The 23,413-nt window shown below is 43.0% G+C and overlaps 1 protein-coding gene across 6 annotated transcripts in view; it reads right to left on the reverse strand.

The window, feature by feature from the left end:
- GALNT2 (polypeptide N-acetylgalactosaminyltransferase 2) overlaps positions 1–23,413 on the reverse strand; it is a 1,695,325-nt gene that overhangs the window by 498,135 nt on the left and 1,173,777 nt on the right. For all 6 annotated transcript variants that reach the window (XM_044076112.1, XM_044076089.1, XM_044076094.1 and 3 more), the window contains one exon: positions 16,095–16,187. In XM_044076112.1, the coding sequence (XP_043932047.1) occupies positions 16,095–16,187 (93 nt within the window). The remainder of the gene's footprint in view (positions 1–16,094; positions 16,188–23,413) is intronic.

A 23,413-nucleotide genomic window follows, 5' to 3' on the forward strand; every position in this document is an offset into this window, starting at 1 on the left:
GCATAGGAAGAAGCTGTTGCAGAGTCAACATTTTGAATTTTGGGACCACCAGGAAGGTGTTGAGAATTGACAGATCTAGGATAGGGTGCCAACAGCCCTCTTTTCTCTGCACCAGGAATAGTCTGGAGTAGAAACCCTGTTCCCCTTTGCTCTATAGGCACAGGTTGAATAGACCTGATATTGAAAAAGAGAAAGTACTTGCTTTTGAGCCTCTGCCCACTGGTTTGGAGGAAGGTCTGGCAACCCGCTTGGGGTTGGCAGTGAGTGGAAGTAGAATCTGTATCCCTGGGATACAAAGTTTAGGACCCACCGGTCCTGTGTAATGGACATCCAGTTCTGTGCATGCAGGGCGAGTTTTCCTCCTAAGGGTGCAAGTACTTTGGCTTTGCTGGGAAGGAACATAGACAAGTCATTGTGAACTTTTCCATAAGGGGGTGGCTTACCACTCCCTGTTTTAGAGGAGGGAGCACTCCATTGTTTAGATCTCTGCATACCCTGAGACTGTAGTCTTGGGTTGCCTGTTGCCCCTGGGTTTGAACTGAGAATGCCTGGGAGGGACTGGAAAGCACCAGTTTTTAGAAGGCCAATAGCTACTGAATCTAGGTGGCTGCACCTGTAAAAAAATCTTTAACAGTTTGCAAAGATTTAACTTTTTCATCCATCTTTTTAAGAACAACTTCTGCTTTTGTGCCAAACTTTTCCAGGTTTAATGGAGCATCTAGTAATTTTGCTTTAACATGGTCTGGCAAGACTTGCTCCTTCAGCCAAGCATGCCTTCTCAGCACAGACCCAGTGACAGCAGCCCTGCAAGATGCTTCTAAGGCATCAAAACCACACTGCAAAGTATGTTTACTAACTTGGTTTGCAGAATGCATTAACTGCTGTAAATCTTTATTTTCTGTACAATCTGGAAGCAACAACATTTTTTGTTTAATTAGTTCCATAATATGCTGCTGGTACTTCAACATGTGAAACTGGCAAATCAAAGCCCTGATGGCAAGAGTTGCAGAGGTATATACCTTCTTACCCAATCTGTCTAAAGCTCTAGAATCTCTGTCTGAAGGGGTAGGGTTTTTTGGCTGTAGTAGCCTTAATGCCTTTAAGTCCATGGGAAATGGTCTCTGGATCCGCAGTGGGGTTCTTTAAGAGAAATTTGGGAGAGTCAGGTACTCTGTAGTACTGGTCAGGCTTTCTAGGAGCTGGTGGCAAAGTATCAGGAGTAAGACTGGATTCCATGAAGATGTCATGTGCAATGTCCAGGACAGGTGGTATGGCTAGAGGCCTGTGCTGAGGCATTCCCAGTGGAAATGCTCTCTTAAAGTATGCAAGGTTTCACCAAAAGAAAAGTCCTCTGGAGGGGAGGCAGAGGGAATGGACTCCTCTGCATCTGAATCCTCACAGGTAGACAAGGGTATGTCCTGGTAATCTGAGGGATCACAGTCATCGGACTCATGGTCTATAGAATCAGAAGGAAAATCAATTCTTTGACTTTTAGAGGGGGAAAGCTGGCTTCCCCCTAATTAAAGTTATAAGGTCTTCAGCCATTCTAAGCATTTGTTTCTGTGGCAAGGGAGCTTGAGCATGCGCTTTGGTCATCAGTTTTCTAGGCGTAGTGCAAACTCTGGGCCTGATATGCTCTGTATTTTTAGTAAAAAACAAAGATGTCGGTTTAATGCCAACATCGGAAGGTCGGAATACATCCCCAGAAGCCGGTGCCTGCACAGCGGCTCCAGACCCATCCAAGGTAGAAACATCCGCATATTCCATAGTCGAAGAAGCAACTAGCGGCATACCGGACTCCGAATGGGTCTCAGCAGCAGCCTGCGAATCTGTAGAAGCGGGTATCAGGGGCTGCGAAAGCGCCTCACTGAGTACCGGCGAACTGACGACTAGCTTAACGGAAGTGTCGGCAGTTTTGGACCTATGTGGTCTGTCTCTGTCTTTATCCTTACTTTTTTTGGAAGTCGACAGTCGGATGGGCTTATGAAAGCCATTTTAGAAAATGGAGAACAGTGAAAGAATTTAGCGACAAAGATGGCCCGAAGACGAATAGTTAGAGTGTTAAACAAGGCACAAAACCTACAGCAAAGAATGTTGTGGTCTGGGCCCTAAAGAGATGACGCAGTAAGAATGAAAATCTCTGTGAGGTACTTGCTTTCCACAGGCAAGACAATTGTTAACTTTTTCTGACATCGGTTAGAGCAAGAAAAAAGGATCCCCAACGGGGTACTTAGCTTTAGAAGACTTCAGGCCCGAAACTCGAAAAACGGAAATTTCAGGTAGCAGCCGACCGGCACTTCTGCACTGCTTCTGCTTCAGGCTCCCACGCGGCAAGAAAAGCTGATGTAATGGCGTCGGCTACATGTTTTATACCCCTGACAACCTGACGTCATGGAAGAGGCGACAGTATCCGACGCAGAAATCCAAAGACTCTGGTATTCAGGCCGACTGAGGGCTATCTGCAGGCAGATAGCCCAAGTGTGATGACTGCAACAGTGAAACACGAAGAACATGTACATGCATTTATAAATCTCTAAATATATATCTAACAGCTCCCTCTGTTTTGCTTTAAAAATACTGACTATGCAAAACACATAAGGAAACAAAACCTTTAGTTTTCTTTTGATGCAGCAAGTTAACACAGTTTTATATTGTCAACACAATGATAAAAACGTTTTACCAGTCACAAGCTCTATTTTGCAGTTGCTGAATATGACCATACAGTGATGCCTTATACAGTGATTTTACATTGACAATGCTTGTGAATTTTATTGCAATCTTGTTTTTTAAAATAAACACGTCATAAATGTTAGGCTTTAACTTATTACTACAAATACAAAAGAACTGTGGAGCAATTTCTGTGAGCAGTTTAAAATTTGAATTCAAAATTGTTTATTTACACAGATTTACAGAGTGTTGTAGAAAACGAGGTTTATACACTGAAGAATGCTGTTTACATATTAAACCATTTACTGTACAGCATATGCTTGCTTGTAGAGAATGTTTTTGCATTCGTGCATACATGGGCTGTAATGTACACAAAGTCTAGTTTACAAATTTAGTATTAAATTGAATCCTGCTAATTAAACATTAAAATGCATTTCTGGCATTTTTGTTTTACTACCGTACATGTTAATGGTACCCTAATCACTTAATGACAATAAAAAGGCAAAGTTGTCATTTAATAAAGTACAGTTGTGTACCTACCATAAATGTAGATGTTCGAGTGTTTTCACTGTTGCAGTCATTACTCTTGGGTTATCCTGCTGGCAGGCTACCCGCAGTTGGCCTGAATTCCAAAGTCTTGGTCTGGCATCGGTTGCTGTTGTCTCTTCCCTGACGTCAGTGTGCCAGAGGTAAAAAAGATGCAGCCAACGCCATTTTCTTCAGTTTTTCTTGCCCCAGATGTCAGGTGCCCCCAAAAGGGTACGCTAAATAGATTATGCCAATAAACATGCATGCACTAAAGTAAACATTTCCTTCATCTACAAGCAAATACACCACATAGGTTGTATAGAATACAGAAGTACAGATAAAACCCAGCAAATGAAAGGGGGATGGTGGGAGGGTAACCTAGACTGCAACAGTGAATACACGAACATCTACATTTATGGCAGGTACACAACTGTACTATGCTCATCGTGTTTCAATGTTGCAGTCATTACTCTTGGGTTGAATCCCAAAGCTGAGGATGGATGGCTGGGCTAAATAGGATTAGGAGAGGTTATGAGGCCCTGCAGAACTGCAGTGGCAAAGTCTGCTCTGGATTTAGAGTAGAGAGGTAAGTGGTAGTGCTTTGTAAAAGTGTGCACTGAACTCCAAGTTGCAGCCTCTAAGATGTCTTTGGTTGGTACTCCTCTGAGGAAGGCTGCTGAAGTGGCTGCTGCTCTGGTAGAATGTGGCCTAATGCCCTTATGCACTGATTTGCCATACTGTGAGTAGCAGAAACGAATGCAATGGCCTATCCATTTTGAAACGATCCGTTTTGAGACAGCCTTTCCTTGTGATCCTGCAGCATATGCCACTAAAAGTTGCTCAGTCTTTCTGAAAGCTTTAGTTCTGTCCAAGTAGAAGCGTAGCTGTCTGTGTATGTCCAAAGAACGCAGAAGTTTCTCCCCCTTGTTCTGTGGGTTTGGATAAAAGGTAGGCAAGTGAATGGTTTGATTAAGGGCCACACTGGACACCACCTTAGGCATAAATGTATGGTTCGTCCTCAGAGAAACCCTATCTTGATGGAAAATGATAAAAGGTTCCACAGCCATGAGTGCTTGTAACTCCGAGACTCGTCTTGCAGAGGTTATTGCTAGGAGCAGAGCTGTTTTCCAGGATAACAATTTTATATCAGCTGTTAAGGCTGGCTCAAAAGGAGGCAGAAGTTTTTCCAAGACATAATTGAGGTCCCATGCAGGTATTGGTGCTCTCCTTGAAGGTCTTATGTTTTTGGCCCCTCTGAGGTACTGCCTTATTAAAGGATGAGAAAAGATAGGTGGTCCCGTATTGTAATGGGCTGAAATGGCAGAAGCATGAATCTTAATTGATGAAAAGGATAGGCCTTTGTCAAGCATCTCAGTTAAGTATTGTAAAATCTGAGGAATATTTGGTACAAACGTGTCCATTCCCTGTTCCTGGTTCCAAGCACAGAATCTCTTCCATTTTTCTGCATAAGATTTTCTGGTACTGGGCCTCCTGGACTCCAGGATACCATCCATTACAACTTTGGAGAGAGGAGTGGTCTAAATGGCTACATTATCCGCCATGCTGCCAGATTTAAGGTCCTGAGTTGGCTGTGCAGGATCTGATTGCTTTGTTGGGTCAGTAAGTGAGAAGTTTGAGGCAATGTCCAGGCTGGACACTGAGACAAGTTCTTTAGGATTGCATACCAGTGCTGGCGTGGCCAGTCTGGGGCAATCAGTATCATTTTTGGCTTATCTTGTCTGACCTTTAGGAGTACCTTGGGGAGAAGAAGAAGTGGAGAAAAGGCATATACTGTTAGGTTTTTCCAGCTGAAGGATAGGGCATCTACTTTCTATGCTTGCTTGTGATAAATCCTCGTGCAGAATCTCTGTAGTTGGCAGTTGTGAGGGGAGGCAAATAGATCTATGTCTGGGCATCCCCATTTCCTTGTTATCATGCTGAAGACTTGTGGATCCAGTTTCCACTCGTGGGGATCCATGAGGTTTCTGCTTAGTTCGTCTGCCAGAGTATTTATTTTTCCTGGCAGGAATTGTGCTTGCAGGTGAACTTGATAAGTCAATGCTCTGTCCCACAAAGTCATGGCTTGTCTGCAGAGGGGGTAGGAATGTGTGCCTCCCTGCTTGTTTATGTACCACATGACTGTAGTATTGTCCGTCTTTATCAGTAGTTGTCCTGGATGAAGTAGGTCCTTGAAAGCTGTCAGGGCATTCTGAACAGCTAGCATCTCTTTTTGATTGATATGAAGATGCATCTGACTTGTGGGCCATGTGCCCTGAATACATTTTCCTGCCATTTGCGCCCCCCCCCCCAGGTATAAGCTGATGCGTCCGTTGTTAGTGTCTGTCTGGCTGTGGGTAAAGTGAATGGCTGTCCCTTCTTGTGGTGACAGGCCTGTGCCCACCATCGAAACTCCTGTTGCAGGCAGGGAATGAGGGTAATTACTGTTTCCAGGCTGTGGCAATGCTGAGTCCAAACACTTTTTAGATACCATTGTAGTTTCCTCATATGCAGTCTGGCATATGGAATTAGCAGAATGCAGGATGCCATGAAGCCCAAAGCCTGCAGAATTTTTCTTGCAGATAACCGGGTCTTTGTTGCCAAAATTTGAAGAAAGAAGTCAGTTGCCTTTGTTTGTCTGGCGTGAGATAAGCCATCTGGGCAGTTGTATTTAAGCTTGCACCCAGGAATATTATCTCTTGAGAGGGTACTAGTTTTGATTTCGTTTTGTTTACTGTGTACCCTAGGCAAATTAGTAATCTTTTTACAAATGCCAGATGCTTTAGTAGAATGTCTTTGTTCTCTGCTTGAATAAGGCAGTCGTCCAAGTAAGGATATATTTGAATACCTCTGTCTGCAAAATGCAATTACTGGTGCCAGGCATTTTGTGAAGACCCTGGGCGCAGTAGATAAGCCAAAGGGCAGTGCAGAGAATTGCTAGTGCATTGAGCCAGCTATGAATCTGAGGTATCTTCTGCAAGACTGATAGGTCCAAAGTTACGAGCCAAGCCTTCTTGCCCAGCATGGGCAGTAGCTGCTGCAGAGTCAGCATTTTGAATTTTAGAATGTCCAGAAAAGTGTTTAGAATAGACAGGTCCAGTATTGGTCTCCAGGCTTTGTCCTTTCTGGGTACCAAGAAAAGTCGTGAGTAAAATCTTTGTCCCTGCTCTTGTTGTGGTACTTGCTGAATGGCCCTCACGTCCATGAGGAATGAAACTTGTTTTTGTGCCTCTGCCCATTGATTGTGTGGCAGGTCTGGCATACCTTTTGCCCTTGGCAGGGTGCGAAAGTGGAACCTGTAGCCCTGAGACACTATGTTCAAGACCCATTTGTCCTGGGAAATCATGTGCCAATTTGGTGAAAAAAGTGCTAGTTTTCCACCTAAGGTGGCTGCCAAAAGATAAGTGCTTGGTTCTGGCAGAGGAAAGTCATTGGAACTGTTTCCTGTATGGTTGTGATTTGTCTTCTCCGCTTTTGGAGGTAGAAGCACCCCAATGTTTAGGCCTGTATGAGCCTTTGGGCTGGGATCTGCCTCTGGGGCGTCTGTATCTGCCCCTTTGTGGCCTGTATAACACTGGAAAGGACCAATTCTTTGTAGGCCAGTTCCTGCTAAATCTGGGTGGCTGTACCTGTAGGAAATCCTTAACTGTCTGCATGGATTTCGCTTTATCCTCCATTTTCTTCAACACCTCTTCTGCCTTAACACCAAACAAAGTATCATGCTGTAATGGAGTGTCCAATAACTTTGCTTTAACATGATCAGGCAGATTCTGTTCCTTTAACCAAGCATGCCTTCTAATGACAGAACCCGTAACAGCGGCCCTGCAAGAGGCCTCTAGTGAATCAAAACCACATTGCAAAGTATGCTTTCCCACTTGTTCAGCTGCATGCAATAAATCCTGCATTTCCTTGTTATCAGAACATTCAGAATTAACATTTTCTGTTTAAGCAGTGACATTAAGTATTGCTGATATTTAAACATAAAAAAATGACAATTTAAAGCCCTTACAGCCAAGTGTAAACTTTTCCCCCCATCTGTCCAGTGCCCTAGAATCTCTATCAGAGGGGACAGGTTTTTTTTGCAGTGGAAGTCTTGACGCCTTTGGGACTCTGAGATATAGTTTCTGGGTCAGCAGCAGGGTTTTTATACAGAAATTTATGAGAGTCGGGAACCCTGCAGTATCTGTCTGGCTTAGCAGGTGCAGGGGGTAAAGAGTCAGGAGACAGGCCGGACTTTGAAAATACATCATCTACAATGTCTAGAACAGGTGGAATAGCAAGAGGTCTGTGCTGAGGTAGTAAATGAAAGTCTCTGAGCCTTTTCTTAGATTCTGAGTAATCTTAGCTCTCCCAGTGAAAATGCTCCCTCATGGTATGCAGGGTTTCCCCAAAAGAATAATCCTGAGAAGGAGAGGCTGAAGGAATAGATTCTTCAGCATCAGAATCCTCATAGGGAGGAAAAGAGTATCCCTGTTCAGAAGAGGAGTCAGAGGAAACTGAAACCTGATCAGAAGAGTCATAATCTGTCTCTTGCCTAGGCCTCTTATCAGGAGAGGGATGGGAACTCCTGATCAAAGTAATTAGGTCTTTGGCCATTTTAAGCATCTGTTTCTTAGGCATGGAAGTCTGTCCAGGAGAATGCTGTACTTGTTTCTTTGTCTTTAGAGCTGTTATAGTCTTTGTCTTTGAAGCTGAGGTTGGCTTGACATATAATTGTGTAGGTCTGAAAACACCCTCAGAAGCCGATACCTGCTCAGCGGCTCTGGACCCATCTGAGGGAATAGTTTCCGAGAGTCCAATACCTTGTGTGTCCAAGAAGCCTAGTCGGCTCCACGTGGGAGTCGGATGCGGCCTGTGGCTCTGAGGTAGTGAGCGTCAGGGGCTGCGAAAACACCTCACTGAGAACCGGCAAACCGGCAACTGGCCTAGCGGGGGCTTCGTCGTCGGTTTTGGACCTCGGATGCCTGTCCTTTTCCTTGCGCTTTTTATAAACTCCGGTCGTCGGCTGTTCCGACGGCATTATATAATTAAACCTTCGGCCAAAGTAATGAAAGGCAAAATCGTACCGACGCTTAACAGTGTGTTGGTTAAATCTAGCACAAAACCGACAGCTGGCAACGTCATGATCAGGGCCTAGGCAAGGAATACAGTAAGAATGAAAATCCTTATGAGGTATTTGCTCCCCACAAGAAATACAATTGTTAACTTTTTCTGAAATCGGTCTGGAGCAAGAAAAAAGTTTCCCCAACGCGGTACTTAGCTTTAATGAAGACTTCGGATCTGAAATTCGATTTTGAAAATCTCAGGAGTCGGCCGACCGGCACTTGCGAACTGCTTTTGCTTCGGGCACAGAGCAGCAAGAAAGACTGAAGAAAATGGCGTCGGCTGCATCTTTTATACCCCTTGGCGCACTGACGTCAGGGAAGAGGCGAAAGCAACCGACGCCGGACCAAGACTTTGGAATTCAGGCAGACTGCGGGTAGCCTGCCAGCAGGATAACCCAAGAGTAATGACTGCAACAGTGAAACACGATAAACATTTACTGAATCATTAAGACAGACCAATATGTTTTTTTCTTGTACCTTTATGTTAGTCCTTTCTGCAGTATTGTTTACACAGTCAGTGTAGAACTGAGAAGTATTTGTTTTATGCTGTGAGAATTGAATGTATGCCTGCTCTCTTGACTGTTAAGGACCTGCATAAATTTATTTTAACTGCATATCATGGCCCATTTGCTAGCTGTACTCGGTGTAATTGAGTTTTTTTTTTTAATTCAACATTTACCTACAAACAGATTATTAATGACACATATGCACAACTGTGACGTTTTATTACAATTACCAAATAGGGTTTCTGTAGACTCTCTTGCTTTTTGCTTAGTGCTGAGCATGAATACTTTAATTATGTTTTAGTAACAATAATGTTTTAGAAAAAAACAGTCTTGTTTTTTGACCTTATAAATTTCAATACCACTAAAAATGTCTCTCTCCAACATTTCTTGTAACTACCCATCCCGGCATGGGAAGTTACGAGCTCACATAAAACAAAATCTCTTACCTTTTCCTTTATGCGCATTTCAGACTCAATCCATAGCACACCTCTTAACCCTTTCAGCACTTTCTTTACCTTCAGTCATTTATTAATACACTTGCAACTTGATATTCGAATACTGTTGTAAAACACTTATATAATAAGTATTTGTAATTCTTATAACTATGTATAAATTTTAAGCCTGGGCTTTATTTGTAGTATTACTTACCCAGTACAACTTTATATTAACAACATTGCTTTTGAATACTGTTTTTGCTGGAGTCTCTGCTATTTTTGATGCTATTATGTAATTACAAAATATTGTAAGAAACAAAATAGATATTGTCTTTAACATGCTTAAAGCAAACATATTTATATTATTTACATTTGCTGTTGTCTGCCTTTTGCTCTTGTGCATTTTAAACAGATGCACTTTAGGTGAAAGAAAATACATGCATGTCAGTCTTGTGACATCATGTCTTTACTGCTTTTAACTACTCTCACTTGATTTCTATGCACTAGAACTGTTCTGTTATTTGAAATGGTAATTTTGAATTTAATTAACTTAGCTATGGGAACAGCATCATACATTTTACATTACTGTTTAACTGAAAGGTGTCTTGGTTTAACTGAATGAAAGTTACATTAGGTTCTGCTGTGCACGCTAACCATTTTCTAAATGTAGAGAAAAATGCTGTAAATTATTTTTTATTAGTGTAGCTAACTGCTGTTGCTTTAACTCTGTACTAACCATATTCTGTCTTGTGATTCTGCACGGGCTGTCTGACATTTCTTAGCATTCTGTTCTGCTGATTTTAAAGCTCTCATGCACTTCTGAAAAAGCGTTTGCATATGTTGTCTAAACTTTCTGAACTCACTCTGTCCGTCTCGTTTATTAAATCTTTGTCAGTTCACCATGAACCTCTTTTCTGTTCTTATCTGTTTTGTACTGTGCAGTGGTTTTATGCCACTTTTGTCTAACAAGATGAAACGAGATTCTATCAATAAATGACTTGACTGCTGTTATAACTCAAAATTAACATTTCACATGTGGTGACAGGACATAATGCAAGTGTATGACAGTTATCTGGTTGTTCACCATTAACAATGGTCTGAACTGCACTTTTATGACACTGCGCACAGAAAGCAGTTTCATATGACTTGCACAATATAGATTTACTGCCATGCCAATCCTGTCTCTGTTTAAGATATCAGTCAAATGTAATCTATTAACATAATTCCTGTCAACGTGCCCTAATAAGGTTTTACATTTGCTAATATGCTGTTTATACAACTTCTGTAGTCTATTTAAAATTGACAGAATAATAGTAATGCTGTGTTTACTACCTTTAGTAGCCTAATTTACAGCATTCGTGCTGTCATGTAACCACAAACATTTGCTTACCAAAGTTCACGAAAACTTCAGCTGGCCAGTTCTGAGCACCACAGATGGTCGGAAGACTTTTGTAGTTACTTGAAAAGCTGGTAAAATGAAGTTGGCAGTTGCAACTTCGAACTTAAGTGTCACCAATTTGGAGAATTTATGGCATTGCTTACTTCCTGCCCTGCAGTCCTTTTCTAGATCCAGACGTATGTGTAACTGTACTGCTGCAAATTGTGGAAACTGAAGTGCTCCTATTCTGGACACAATTACGTACATAAATGTTAGTTACTGCGATTTTACTGAGGTGACCTTATACAAGGCACAGGCACCACTCCCCCTGTGTTCGGATACAGTCCAGGCTCGCCAGTGAACAGTTGTTTAAAATGAATGATGACAGTCTTGTCTTACTTACTGATACTGCTGACTGCCACTTCTGTTTTTGTGCCTAGTAAAAATAAAAGTCTACGTGCTGAAACCAAAGTCTAATTAAATGCAGATGTTTGTCAATGTGCTAAATGCTTCAGTGCCTTGTAAAAACAAAGTCTGGTTAGTGCTCATAAACTTTTCAGATCATTACCCTTCTCAGTAGTATATTACTATTATCTTTCTTGTGCAGAACTAATAACTTGTCTGCATACCAGATAATACGTACAACACTGTACAGTTTACAGCTTTAATGTCTTCAAGTTTGCTTCTCATACAGCATGAAAAATGTTCTCCATTAAGCAGATCTAACAAAAAAATCAGCCTGCATCTCACCTATATACATTCTTATGAAAGCAATCTTTTGGGAACTCTCAAAGTCATTACTTTGGTATTTTCTGATATCATACATTTTGTTTATTAAACTTTTAGGGAGTCCTTCCTGTTTGAGAATGTTTCTGTATGAAAGCAGCCTTTCGATATCCCCCATACTTGATGTCATGCAATCTGTTAAATAAGCTCCTTTGTGTTCTGTTTTAAGGTGACTTATACAACAGTCTAGGAAGTCTGTTGATTCCTGCACCTGGGTCCTTAGGAAATTTCTTATCTGTAATTCCTTGAAGCTTGTTACAGACAACAGAATTCCTCTTAGGAATTATCCTTATTAGCCTTTTGCTCAAGCTGTACCAGCATGTTACATTTACAGATGAATGCAGTAATTTTTGGCTGAGAACAGTTTAACCCTTTAACATATGTATGATAAACAGAAATGTATGCATCTAACTGACTGTTATTCCTACATATATTATAGCAACAGAAAAGTATATGCATCTAACTAGCAAACAGAAGTACATGCATTTATACATCTCTAAATATATATCTAGCAGTTTCAGGAGCAGACATGTGGGAGGGCTCCGTGGACTTCATGAAGGCCATGAATTCTTAAGCTATTTTAGGAGGTTTTGGGCTTCGACTTAAGTTGAAAAGGCTGAGGGAAGAGGTTGAAAAAGAAATGGTTCACTTCAGTTTAGGTGTCCATTTTGAAGGGATGACCTAAAATTACTGCCCTCCAACTAACACTTTGGCTAAGGTTTCAGCGGCCAAAGTAGACAGGGTGTCTTTTCTCATGACCCACAACCTGAATGCTGGAAGCTGAGGCCTGCTAACCAGCGTCAGAATGCATCAATGTCTGTGTTGTGGCAACAATAGCAAGCAGGCCAAAAACATGGTAGCCTCCCGAGGGGTAAAGCCAGAGGGTTCAGGCCTATGAGTCACCATACCAGGAGGATGCAAAGGCATCTGACCTAGGTCGCTGGTCGACTTACTAACTGGAGCTGAAGCTTTATCAGAAACATGAGAGTCCTTGCTTCTTTTGTCTTTCCATTTCTTCTGACTGATGCTACCAGAAGCAGGTATTTGTGAAAATCCAGCAGTATGTGGACTGCAAAGACATCAGAGGAATGGAAACTGAGGACTCCATATGGACAGCTAATACCTTGGCCCTATGTTTCAAGCGTTCTGCCCAAAACTTAGCAGTCAGGACAATTCAAGGCATACTGTTGCATCTCCAAGCAGAACTTCAAAAACTGTGAACATTTATTAAGGACTTGCTTCCCACACTTCAACTGTTGACCTTTTTTAACATTAAATTAACTGAGGAAAATTCCCAATGGGGTACTTATCTGTAAGGAGAAAACATTCTGGAAAAATGAACCAATTGACAGTCAAGCACACATGTAGTGCATTGGACTGAGTGGCTAAAAAGAAATGAAGATTGCACCAATGGGTGGCCTTTTTATATCCTGACATGTAAAAGTTGGTTTTAGGACATCCATCAGCAAGGGATGATGCAAAGACTATGGAAACTGGGCTGGTCATGGGCTTCGGCATGGTAAGATGGCCCAAAAATCAGTACTGCAACACTGACCATGAAGAACATCTTCAGTTACCAAAACAGCATTTCTGGTAATTTCCTGCCCATTGTGTGCCTCCATGGAAGTAGTAGTACTAGGTTATGATGGGGCAGTATTACTGAGCAGTACATCCTAATGGGCTGGAACAAAGCAAACTGTAGTGGGCAAATGCCTGGAAAGGAACTAAAGAGAGTGCTAAAGCCTCAGCCATCTAACATAGAATGGTACCAATATCACAGTAAAATACCATTTTTTTTTGTTTTCTGCATTTTCATTAGCACCTCTGAGACTACTCTCCATATAACTTAGACTCACAGCTAAATACTAGGCCAACTGCCCTTGTGGGCCAATTTAAGCCTAGCCAATTTCTCTTTCAAAGGTGAGAATCAAACCCTGTACCTTGTACCTATGTAGTAAACACATTAACTATTAAGCCAAGCCCTAATCTTTTGCCCATTTCTAGGGAAAGTCTAGCTTTATATGACAACCTCCTTACTGAAGAAGGGATCGAAAGTCCCCTGAGAGACAGCTGGGAGTTAATGATACTCAAGAAAGGCCCTAAAGTTCTTAAAAGCAGCCACAATTCCTAGGCAAAAAATACACTGTAAATGGCAGAATTTAGGAGGGATCAGGGGTGGGGATCTTTTCTGCAGGTTATTAACCAGCAGAGAAAAGAAGAAGCAGGAATTAACAGGGCCAGCAAAAAATAATACTGTGAAGAAACTAAAACAGCACTTTTCACTCTTAGATTAGCCAAAAAAGCAACTGACTGCAGAGCTAATTATTCACTTCAACTTCATAAAAACAACGGAAGGTGGCATAGTGAAGGTTATGTTCTCCTTTACTGATGGAACTCCTACAGATAACCATGGCATGGGATACAACTTCACATCCCCTAGGCACTTCCGCGTGCTCTCTTCAAATCTGGCACTGACATCCATCTGCAGCTTCTCCCATTCTCACTTAAAAGGCACTGCAACAATGAGTTTCATAATGAACACAGTACTACAATGCTCTACATTTACACAATAATGCATATGTTAAAGGCTGTAAAAGGCAAAAGCTAAATTCAAAGTACATAGCTACCTTATTTCTTTTGCATATAAGCCAGACAACACCACTTTGAGATCTTGTGTTAACTTACCAAATTATTTCCAGTATTTATGACTCAGATTAATGACCCAAACATGATAGGTTCATAGGTTCATACTAGGCTATCTGCACTAGGGCATTTATAAGCCTAGCCAGAGTGTGTTTGGCTTTTGCCACCCATTTTAAACTAATTTTGCTATGCCCTTTTTCAAGGTTAGTATACTGTGCCTCTGTCTAACAGTGACACAGAAGTGATACCCGGGGTAAACCTACGATCCCCCATCCACTCATCAAGATTCCTCTTGAAGAGAGTCAATGAGGGACTCTGCCTAACCTGGACTGGGATTTTATTCCAAGGAGAAGGGAGCCTCTGGGTTATGAATCTGTCCCTCCAGCATGTCCTATTTATTTCAGTGCTGAGGTTCAAGTCTCTCGAGCGTGTAGCTCGATGGGATTTGGATTTTCTGAGGTGCAGCATGTCCATTAATTCCAGGTTGGACATGGCTTTATACGTCAGGCACAGATCGCCTCTGAGCAGGTGGTATGCCACTGAGTAGAGCTGGAGTTTCTTTAACTGGGCAGCATATGGCATCTGTTTGAGCCCTTTGATCCTCTTGGTGAGGTACTTTTGGGGTCTTTCCAGTTGCTGCAGGTGTCTGGTAAGGTACATCCCAAAAGGGGCATTGTACTCAATTATGGGCCTGATGAGGGATGAGTAAAGAGGCACGATGACCTCCCCTGATCTAGATGTGAATCCCTTCATGATTAGGTGGGCTATATAAAATGTTTTTCTAACCACTTTGGCCACATGGTTGTCAAATGAGAAATTGCTATCAACTTGGGTCCCCAGGTCCCTAATTACTTCTTCCGTGCTTAATGGATTACCACCTATGTGGTAATTTGTGGGCACTTTGTTTTTGCCAAAGGGGATGACTATAAACTTTTTGGCGTTTAGCCTGAGGCCATGGCTCTGGCACCAGTTGTCTGTTTCTATGAGGCCCTTTTGGAGGATGCTTGTGTCGGCTGGAGAGTCGATTATAGCGCCCAGTTTGCAGTCATCTGCGAACTTGGTCAACCACAGTCCTTCCATGTTGGCCTGTACCTCCGAGAAATATATACCGAACAGGAGAGGTCCCAGGACTGAGCCTTGTGGGATGCCACTTGTAACTGGTTTGGAGTCTGACATTTCTCCAGCAATTCTAACCATGTGGGTTCTGTCCTTGAGCCAGTTTGCAACCCATCTAGTGACATAGGGGTTTATATTTAAGCTGGTGAGCTTATCTATAATGCCCGAGTGGGTATTGTATCCAAGGCTTTTGAGGTCCAGGTAGGCTGTGTGGACCACCTTCCCCTCGTCAATGGCCTTGGTGACTGTTTCAAAGAAATCAACCAGGTTTAAGAGGCAGGATCTGCCCTTAACTAAGCCAAACTGGGTAGGATCCAGTGTCTATAGGTCCCCAATATCTTTTTTTATGAGGTCCATGATGATCCTTTCCATAGCTTTGCAGACCAAGCTAGTCAGGCTTATGGGGCGATAGTTTCCAGGATCCGTTGAGGCACCACCTTTGTGGAGAGGGACCACTGTTGCTGTACGCCACTCTTTGGGTACATATCCTGTGGTAAGGCTGAGATTGAACAGTAGTTTTATGTTTGGGTTTAGCTCTTCTTGGAGTTCATGTAGGACGCAGCTGATACACATTTGTGAAGCTTTAAAGACAAGGGCCAACATAATTATCTGCCATTCGCATGCTTCTATTCCCAGCAACAGTAATAACAAGGATTCTTTTTTTAAACACCTTCAAGAAACACTATCACATTCTATGAACAAAATATCTGTAAGCCAAAAGTCATGTGTGACATTACATGAAATCAGAAATGTGAAAAAATCATAATTTAAGAAAATGAAGACTATGTAATAATAAAGCTACTAAACAAAACAGAAGTTGCAACATGAAACCAAGAACAGATGGGCAATGCAGTGCAAAAAGAAAAGAATCAAAAATTTGCATCCATTAGCTAACAGAAAGCAATTCAACATAATAACCACAATACATACGTACTTGCCATATGGGACATTTCTAGCTGAAGGCACTGCTGCATAATAGAAATTTTTATATTCATCCATCCATACTTCAGCTGCCCGTCGAGTGTTTCTGAGAAAGCAATGTAATACAAAACAAGTTTTAATAAACTCAATTTGACTTTTAGAACAGTGTTTCTGAATTATGTTGTGAATGTCCTGACAACTTTTCTGTAGTGGTCTGCTCTTAGAGTTATTCTAAATTAGCGAAGCGTAATAAATACTGGATGCATTATAAAAGTACAGTTGTGTACCTACCATAAATGTAGATGTTCGAGTGTATTCACTGTTGCAGTCATTGTCTGCTGGCAGGCTACCCTCAGTCGGCCAGAATTCCGAAGTCTAGGTCCGGCACTGGCTGCTGTTGCCTCTTCCCTGACTTCAGTGTGGCAGGGGTATAAAAGATGCAGCAGACGCCAATTTCTTCAGTTTTTCTTGCCCCAGATGTCAGGTGCCCCAAATTGGTAGGCTGAAAAAATATGCCAATAAAAATACATGCACAAAATAACATTCCCTTTGTCTACAAGCAAATACACCAAATAGGTTGTATAGGATAGAGAAATGCAGAAAAGTCCCAGCAAAGAGAAGGGGGATGGTGGGTGGGTAACCTGGACGGCAACAGTGAATACACTAACATCTACATTTATGGTAGGTACACAACTATACTATGTTCATCGTGTTTCACTGTTGCAGTCATTACTCTTGGATTGAATCCCAAAGCTGAGGATGGGTTGTTGGGCTAAATAGGATTAGGAGAGGCTATGATGCCCTGCAGAACTGCAGTGGCAAAGCCTGCTCTGGACTTGGGAGTAAAGAGGTAAGTGGTAGTGCTTTGTGAAAGTGTGCACTGAACTCCAAGATGCAGCCTCTAAGATATCTTTGGTTGGTACTCCTCGGAGGAAGGGTGCTGAAGTGGCTGCTGCTTTAGTGGAATGAGGCCTAATGCCCTTAGGCACTGATTTGCCATGTTGAAAATAGCAGAAACGGATGCAATGGCCTATCCATTTAGAAATGGTCTGTTTTGAGATAGCTTTTCCTTGTGACCCTGCAGCATATTACACTAAAAGTTGCTCAGTTTTTCTGAAAGCTTTAGTTCTGTCCAAGTAGAAATGTAACTGCCTGTGTATGTCCAAAGAATGCAGAATTTTCTCACCCTTGTTCCGTGGATTTGGATAAAAGGTAGGCAAGTGAATGTTTGGTTGAGGGCCACACTGGATACCACCTGAGGCATGAATGTAGGGTTTGTCCTCAGAGAAACCCTGTCTGGATGAAAAATGATAAAAGGTTCCACAGCCATGAATGCTTGCAACTCCGAGACTTGCCTTGCAGAGGTTATTGCTAGGAGTAGAGCTGTTTTCCAGGATAAAAATTTTATATCTGCTGTTGAAGCTGGCTCGAAAGGAGGCAGTGTGAGTTTTTCCAAAACATAATTTAGGTCCCAAACCGGAATTGGTTCTCTCCTTGGAGGCCTAATGTTTTTGGCCCCTCTGAGGTACTGCCTTATTAAAGGATGAGAAAAAATAGGTAGTTCCGTATTGTAATGGGCTGAAATGGCAGAGGCATGAATCTTAATTGATGAGAAAGAAAGGCCTTTGTTCAGCATCTCAGTTAGGTATTGTAAAATCTGAGGTATATTTGGTAGACACGTGTCAATGCCTTGTTCCTGGTTCCAAACACAGAATCTCTTCCATTTTTTTGCATAAGATTTTCTGGTACTGGGCCTCCTGGCCTCCAAGATAACATCCATAACAGTTTTTGAAAGAGGAGTGTTCTGAATGGTTACATTATCCGCCATGCTGCCAGATTTAAGGTCCTGATTTGGCTGTGCAGGATCTGATTGTTTTGTTGGGTCAGCAAGTGAGCAGTCTGAGGCAATATCCATGCTGGACCTCATGACAAGCTCTTCAGGACTGGGTACCAGTGCTGGCGTGGCCAGTCTGGTGCAGTCAGTATCATTTTTGGCTTCTGACCTTTAGGAGTACCCTGGGAAGGAGAGGCAGTGGAGGAAAGGCATATACTGTTAAGTTTTTCCAGCTGAAGGATAGGGCGTCCACTTTCCATGCTTGCTTGTGATAAATCCTTGTGCAAAATCTCTGCAACTGGCAGTTGTGAAAGGAGGCAAATAGTTCTATGTCTGGGCATCCCCATTTCCTTATTATCATGCTGAAGACTTGTGGATCCAGTTTCCATTCGTGGGGATCCATGAGGTTTCTGCTTAGTTCGTCTGCCAGAGTATTTGTTTTTCCTGGCAGGAATTGTGCTTGCAGGTGAATTTGGAAAGCCAATGCTGTGTCCCATAAGGTCATTGCTTGTCTGCAGAGAAGGTAGGAATGTGTACCTCCCTGTTTATGTACCACATGACCATAGTATTGTCTGTCTTTATCAGCAGCCGTCCTGGATGAAGCAGGTCCTTGAAAGCTGTCAGGGCATTTTGAACAGCTAGCATCTCTTTTTGATTGATGTGAAGATGCATGTGGTTTGCAAGCCATGTGCCCTGAATACATTTTCCTGCCATATGGACCCCCCAGGCATAATCTGATGCATCCGTTGTCAGTGTGTCTGGCTGTGGGTAAACTGAATGGCAGACCCTTGTTGTGGTGACAGGCTTCTGCCCACCATCGAAACTCCTGTTGCAGGCAGGGAATGAGTGCAATTACTGTCTCCAGGCTGTGGCAATGCTGAGTCCAAACACTTTTTAGATACCATTGTAGTTTCCTCATATGCAGTCTGGCATATGGAATTAGTAGAATGCAGGATGCCATGAAACCCAGGGCCTGCAGGATTTTCCTTGCAGATAAGTGGGTTTTTGTTGCCAATTTCTTGAAGTAAGAAGTTAGTTGCTTTTGTTTGTCTGGCGTGAGATAAGCCATCTGGGCAGTTGTATTTAAGCTTGCACCCAGGAATATTATCTCTTGAGAGGGCACTAGTTTTGATTTCTTTTTGTTTACTGTGTACCCTAGGCCAGTTAGTAATCTTTTTACAAATGCCAGATGGCTTAGAAGAATGTCTTTGTTCTCTGCTTGAATTAGGCAGTCGTCCAAGTAGGGATATATTTGAATTCCTTTTTGTCTGCAAAATGCAATTACTGGTGCCAGGCACTTTGTGAAGACCCTGGGTGCAGTAGATAAGCCAAAGGGCAGTGCAGAGAATTGGTAATGCATTGAGCCAGCTATGAATCTGAGGTATCTTCTGCAAGATTGTCTGATTGGGACATGCAGGTATGCCTCTTTTAGGTCCAAAGTTACGAGCCAAGCCTTCTTGCCCAGCATGGGCAGTAGCTGCTGTAGAGTCAACATCTTGAATTTTGGAACTTCCAGAAACGTATTTAGTATAGACAGGTCCAGTACTAGGAAATGTCTGGAGTAAAATCCTTGCCCCTGCTCTTGTTGTGGTACTTGCTGAATGGCCCTCATGTCCATGAGGGCTGTAATTAGTTTTTGTGCCTCTGCCCATTGATTGTGTGGCAGGTCTGGCATATTTTGACCTTGGTAGAGTGTGAAAATGGAACCTGTAGCCTTGGGACACTATGTTCAGGACCCATTTTTCTTGGGTAATCATTTGCCAATTTGATGAAAAAAGTGCTAGTTTTCCCCCTAAGGGGGCTGCCAAAAGAAAAGTGCTTGGATCTGGCAGAGGAAAGTCATTGGGACTGTTTCCTGTAAGGTTGTGATTTGTCTTCTCCGCTTTTGGAGGTAGGAACCCCCCATTGTTTAGGCCTGTATGAGCCTTGGGGCTGAGATCTGCCTCTGGGATGCCTGTATCTGCCTCTTTGTGGTCTGTCTGACACTGGAAAGGACCAATGCTTAGAAGGCCAGTTCCTGCTAAACCTGGGTGGTTGTACCTGTAAGAAATCCTTGACTGTCTGCATGGATTTTGCTTTATCCTCCATTTTTTTCAAAACCTCTTCTGCTTTAGTACCAAACAAAGTATCATGCTGCAATGGTGCATCTAATAATTTTGCTTTAACATGATCAGGCAGATTCCGTTCCTTTAACCAAGCATGCCTTCTAATAACAGAACCTGTGACAGCAGCCCTGCACGAGGCCTCCAGTGAATCATAACCACATTGCAAAGTATGCTTTCCCACTTGTTCAGCTGCATGCAATAAATCCTGCAATTCCTTGTTCTCGAAACATTCAGTATTTGTCAACAATTTCTGTTTAAGCAGTGACATTAAATATTGCTGATATTTAAGCATATGAAACTGACAATTTAAAGCCCTTACAACCAAGGTAGCAGAAGTGTATACTTTTTTCCCCCATCTGTCTAGAGCTCTAGAATCCCTATCAGAGGGGACAGGGTTTTTTGCAGCGGAGGCTTTAACTCCTTTGGGACCCTAAGATACAGTTTCTGGATCAGCAGCAGGGTTTTTATATAGGAATTTATGAGAATCCGGAACCCTGTAGTATCTGTCTGGCTTAGCAGGTGCAGGGGGTAGAGAGTCAGGGGACAGGCCGGACTCTGAAAAAACATCATCTACAATGTCTAAAACAGGTGGAATAGCAAGGGGTCTGTGCTGAGGCAGTAGCAGAAAGTCTCTGAGCCTTTTCTTAGATTCAGAATAATCTTGGCTCTCCCAGTGGAAATGCTCCCTCATGGTATGCAGGGTTTCCCCAAAAGAATAATGCTCAGGAGGAGAGGCTGAAGGGATGGATTCTTCAGCATCACAATACTCATAGGGAAGCATGGAATAATCCTGTTCAGAAGAGGAATCAGAGGAAATAGAAACCTGATCAGAAGAATAATACTCTGTCTCTTGCCTAGGCCTCTTATCAGGAGGGGGATGGGAGCTCCTGATCAAAGTAATTAGGTCTTCGGCCATTTTGAGCATCTGTTTTTTAGGCATGGTAGACTGAGTAGGAGAATGCTGTACTTGTTTCTTTGTCTTTAGAGCTGCTTTAGTCTTTGAAACTGAAGATGGCTTAATATATAGTTGTGTAGGTCTGAAGACACCCTCAGACGCCGATGCCTGCTCAGCGGCTCTGGACCCATCTGAGGGAATGATTTCAGAGTGTCCAATACCTTGAGTATCCAGAGGCCCAGTCGGCTCCATGTGGGAGTCGGAAGCGGCCTGTGGCTCTGAGGTAGCGGGCGCCAGGGGCTGCAAAAGCGCCTCACTGAGAACTGGCGACTGGCCTAGCAGAGGCCTCGTCGTCGGTTTTGGACCTCGGATGCCTAACCTTTTCCTTGTGTTTTTTGTAAACTCCGGTTGTCGGCTGTTCCGACGGCATTATATAATTAAATCTTCGGCCAAAGTAATGAAATGCAAAATCGAACCGACGCTTAATAGTGCGTTGGTTAAATCTAGCACAAAACCGACAGCTAGCAACGTTGTGATCAGGGCCTAGGCAAGGAATACAGTTAGAGTGAAAATCCTTATGAGATATTTGCTTCCCACAAGAAATACAATTGTTAACTTTTCCTGACATCGGTCTGGAGCAAGAAAAAAGTTTCCCCAATGGGGTACTTAGCTTTAATGAATACTTCGGTTCTGAAATTCGGATTTGAAAATCTCAGGAGTCGGCCAACCGGCACTTGCGAACTGCTTTTGCTTCGGCCACCGCGCGGCAAGAAAGAATGAAGAAAATGGTGTCGGCTGCATCTTTTATACCCTTGGTGCACTGACGTCAGGGAAGAGGCGACAGCAGTCGGAGCCGGACCTAGACTTTGGAATTCTAGCCGACTGAGGGTAGCCTGCCAGCAGGATAATCCAAGAGTAATGACTGCAACAGTGAAACACAATGAACATCAGCAGTTGCATTATGTCAAATTTAACAGATATGGGGCATCATATAAATAACTTCATTAAACTTCCCAGTTCCTTAACAGGTCATATAAAGAAACATTTACTATGCAGGACACACACTGTGATGCATTTCACAGTAAGACTACTGAAAATTTGTAGAGATGAGGACAGCTGCCATTGACACTGCAAAATAAGAAGTTATGTACTCACCATAACGTTCCATCTGAGTAGGTATCTTCATTTGTCTGCAACCTTTGGGATACGGATCCGATCTCGGATCCGAGCCGGCAACTTCTATCACAGCATAGATCCGAGCTCCTAGCTCCTACCTTTACCCACAATCCCCTGCCAACCCTGACTGACCTCAGATCAAGTTTGCCCCATAGCACAGCTAAAGAACCCCAAGTAGGATCATTTTGGTCAGGGGGAAGGAAGGGGGGGGGGTGGTTGCCGGCAAATGAAGATACCTACTCAGATGGAATGTTATGGTGAGTACATAACTTCTTAATCTGAAGTAGGACTTCATTTGTCAGCAACCTTTGGGACTGAGTCCCCAACTACCTAAATCTTGGGTGGCCTTCATGGAAGGATATTCTGGAGCACTGCAGAGCCAAACGACGCCCTACCTCGGGAGACAATATCTACTTTGTAGTAGCTGATAAAGGTATGAGATGAAGCCCAAGTGGCTGCGGAACAAATGTCATCCAGAGAAACTCTAGCCTTGAAAGCAGCCGATGTAGCAATGGTCCTCGTAGAATGAGCACGGACTCCCTGAGGTGCAGGCCTTCCCGAGCTCTGATATGCTAAGAGAATACAATTAGATATCCATCGGGAGAGGGTAACCTTAGAAACCGCCTTGCCGAAGTTGTTTTTGGCAAAGGAGACAAACAACTGATCGGATTGCCTATGACCAGTAGTTCGATGAGTATAAAAACGTAGTTGTCTGTGCATGTCTAAAGAGTGCAGCTTATACTCTCCTTTGTTTTGATAGTTGGGGAAGAATACTGGAAGATTAATAGATTGATTGATGTTAGCTTCCGATGATACCTTAGGTAGGAAAGACGGATTGATCCTGAGGTGAACTCTGACTGGGTGGAAGACCAAATACGGTGGTTTGACACAGAGAGCCTGGAGTTCCGAGACCCTCTTGGCTGAAGTTATGGCCACCAAAAAGGCCGTTTTCCAAGAGAGGTATTTAAGATCAACAGTGGCCGGGCTCGAAGGGGCTAGTCAAGGCCTGTAAAACTAGGGATAAATCCCATGGGGGTACCACCTCCTTGACCGGGGGCCTGAGAAGGAAGGTACCCTTAAGGAAGGTCTTACACAGTTTGGAAGTAATAAGCGTCCCTGACTCCTGACCTACATGGTAGTGTGAAATTGCTGCAAGTTGCACTTTGACCATGGAAGAACTAGCCCCCTGGTGAAAGAAGATAGAAAATCTAGAACCGACGCTACTGGCGCCGTGAAAGGATCTAAATGACTGTGCTCCGCCCAAATGGAAAAACGTTTCCATTTTCTCCGATAGACCCTTCTGGTGGAGGTCTTGTGAGCTG

This window comes from Protopterus annectens, chromosome 1.part1 (genome assembly GCF_019279795.1).
Source record: "Protopterus annectens isolate FY-2018-M chromosome 1.part1, PAN1.0, whole genome shotgun sequence".
NCBI lineage: Eukaryota > Metazoa > Chordata > Ceratodontiformes > Protopteridae > Protopterus > Protopterus annectens.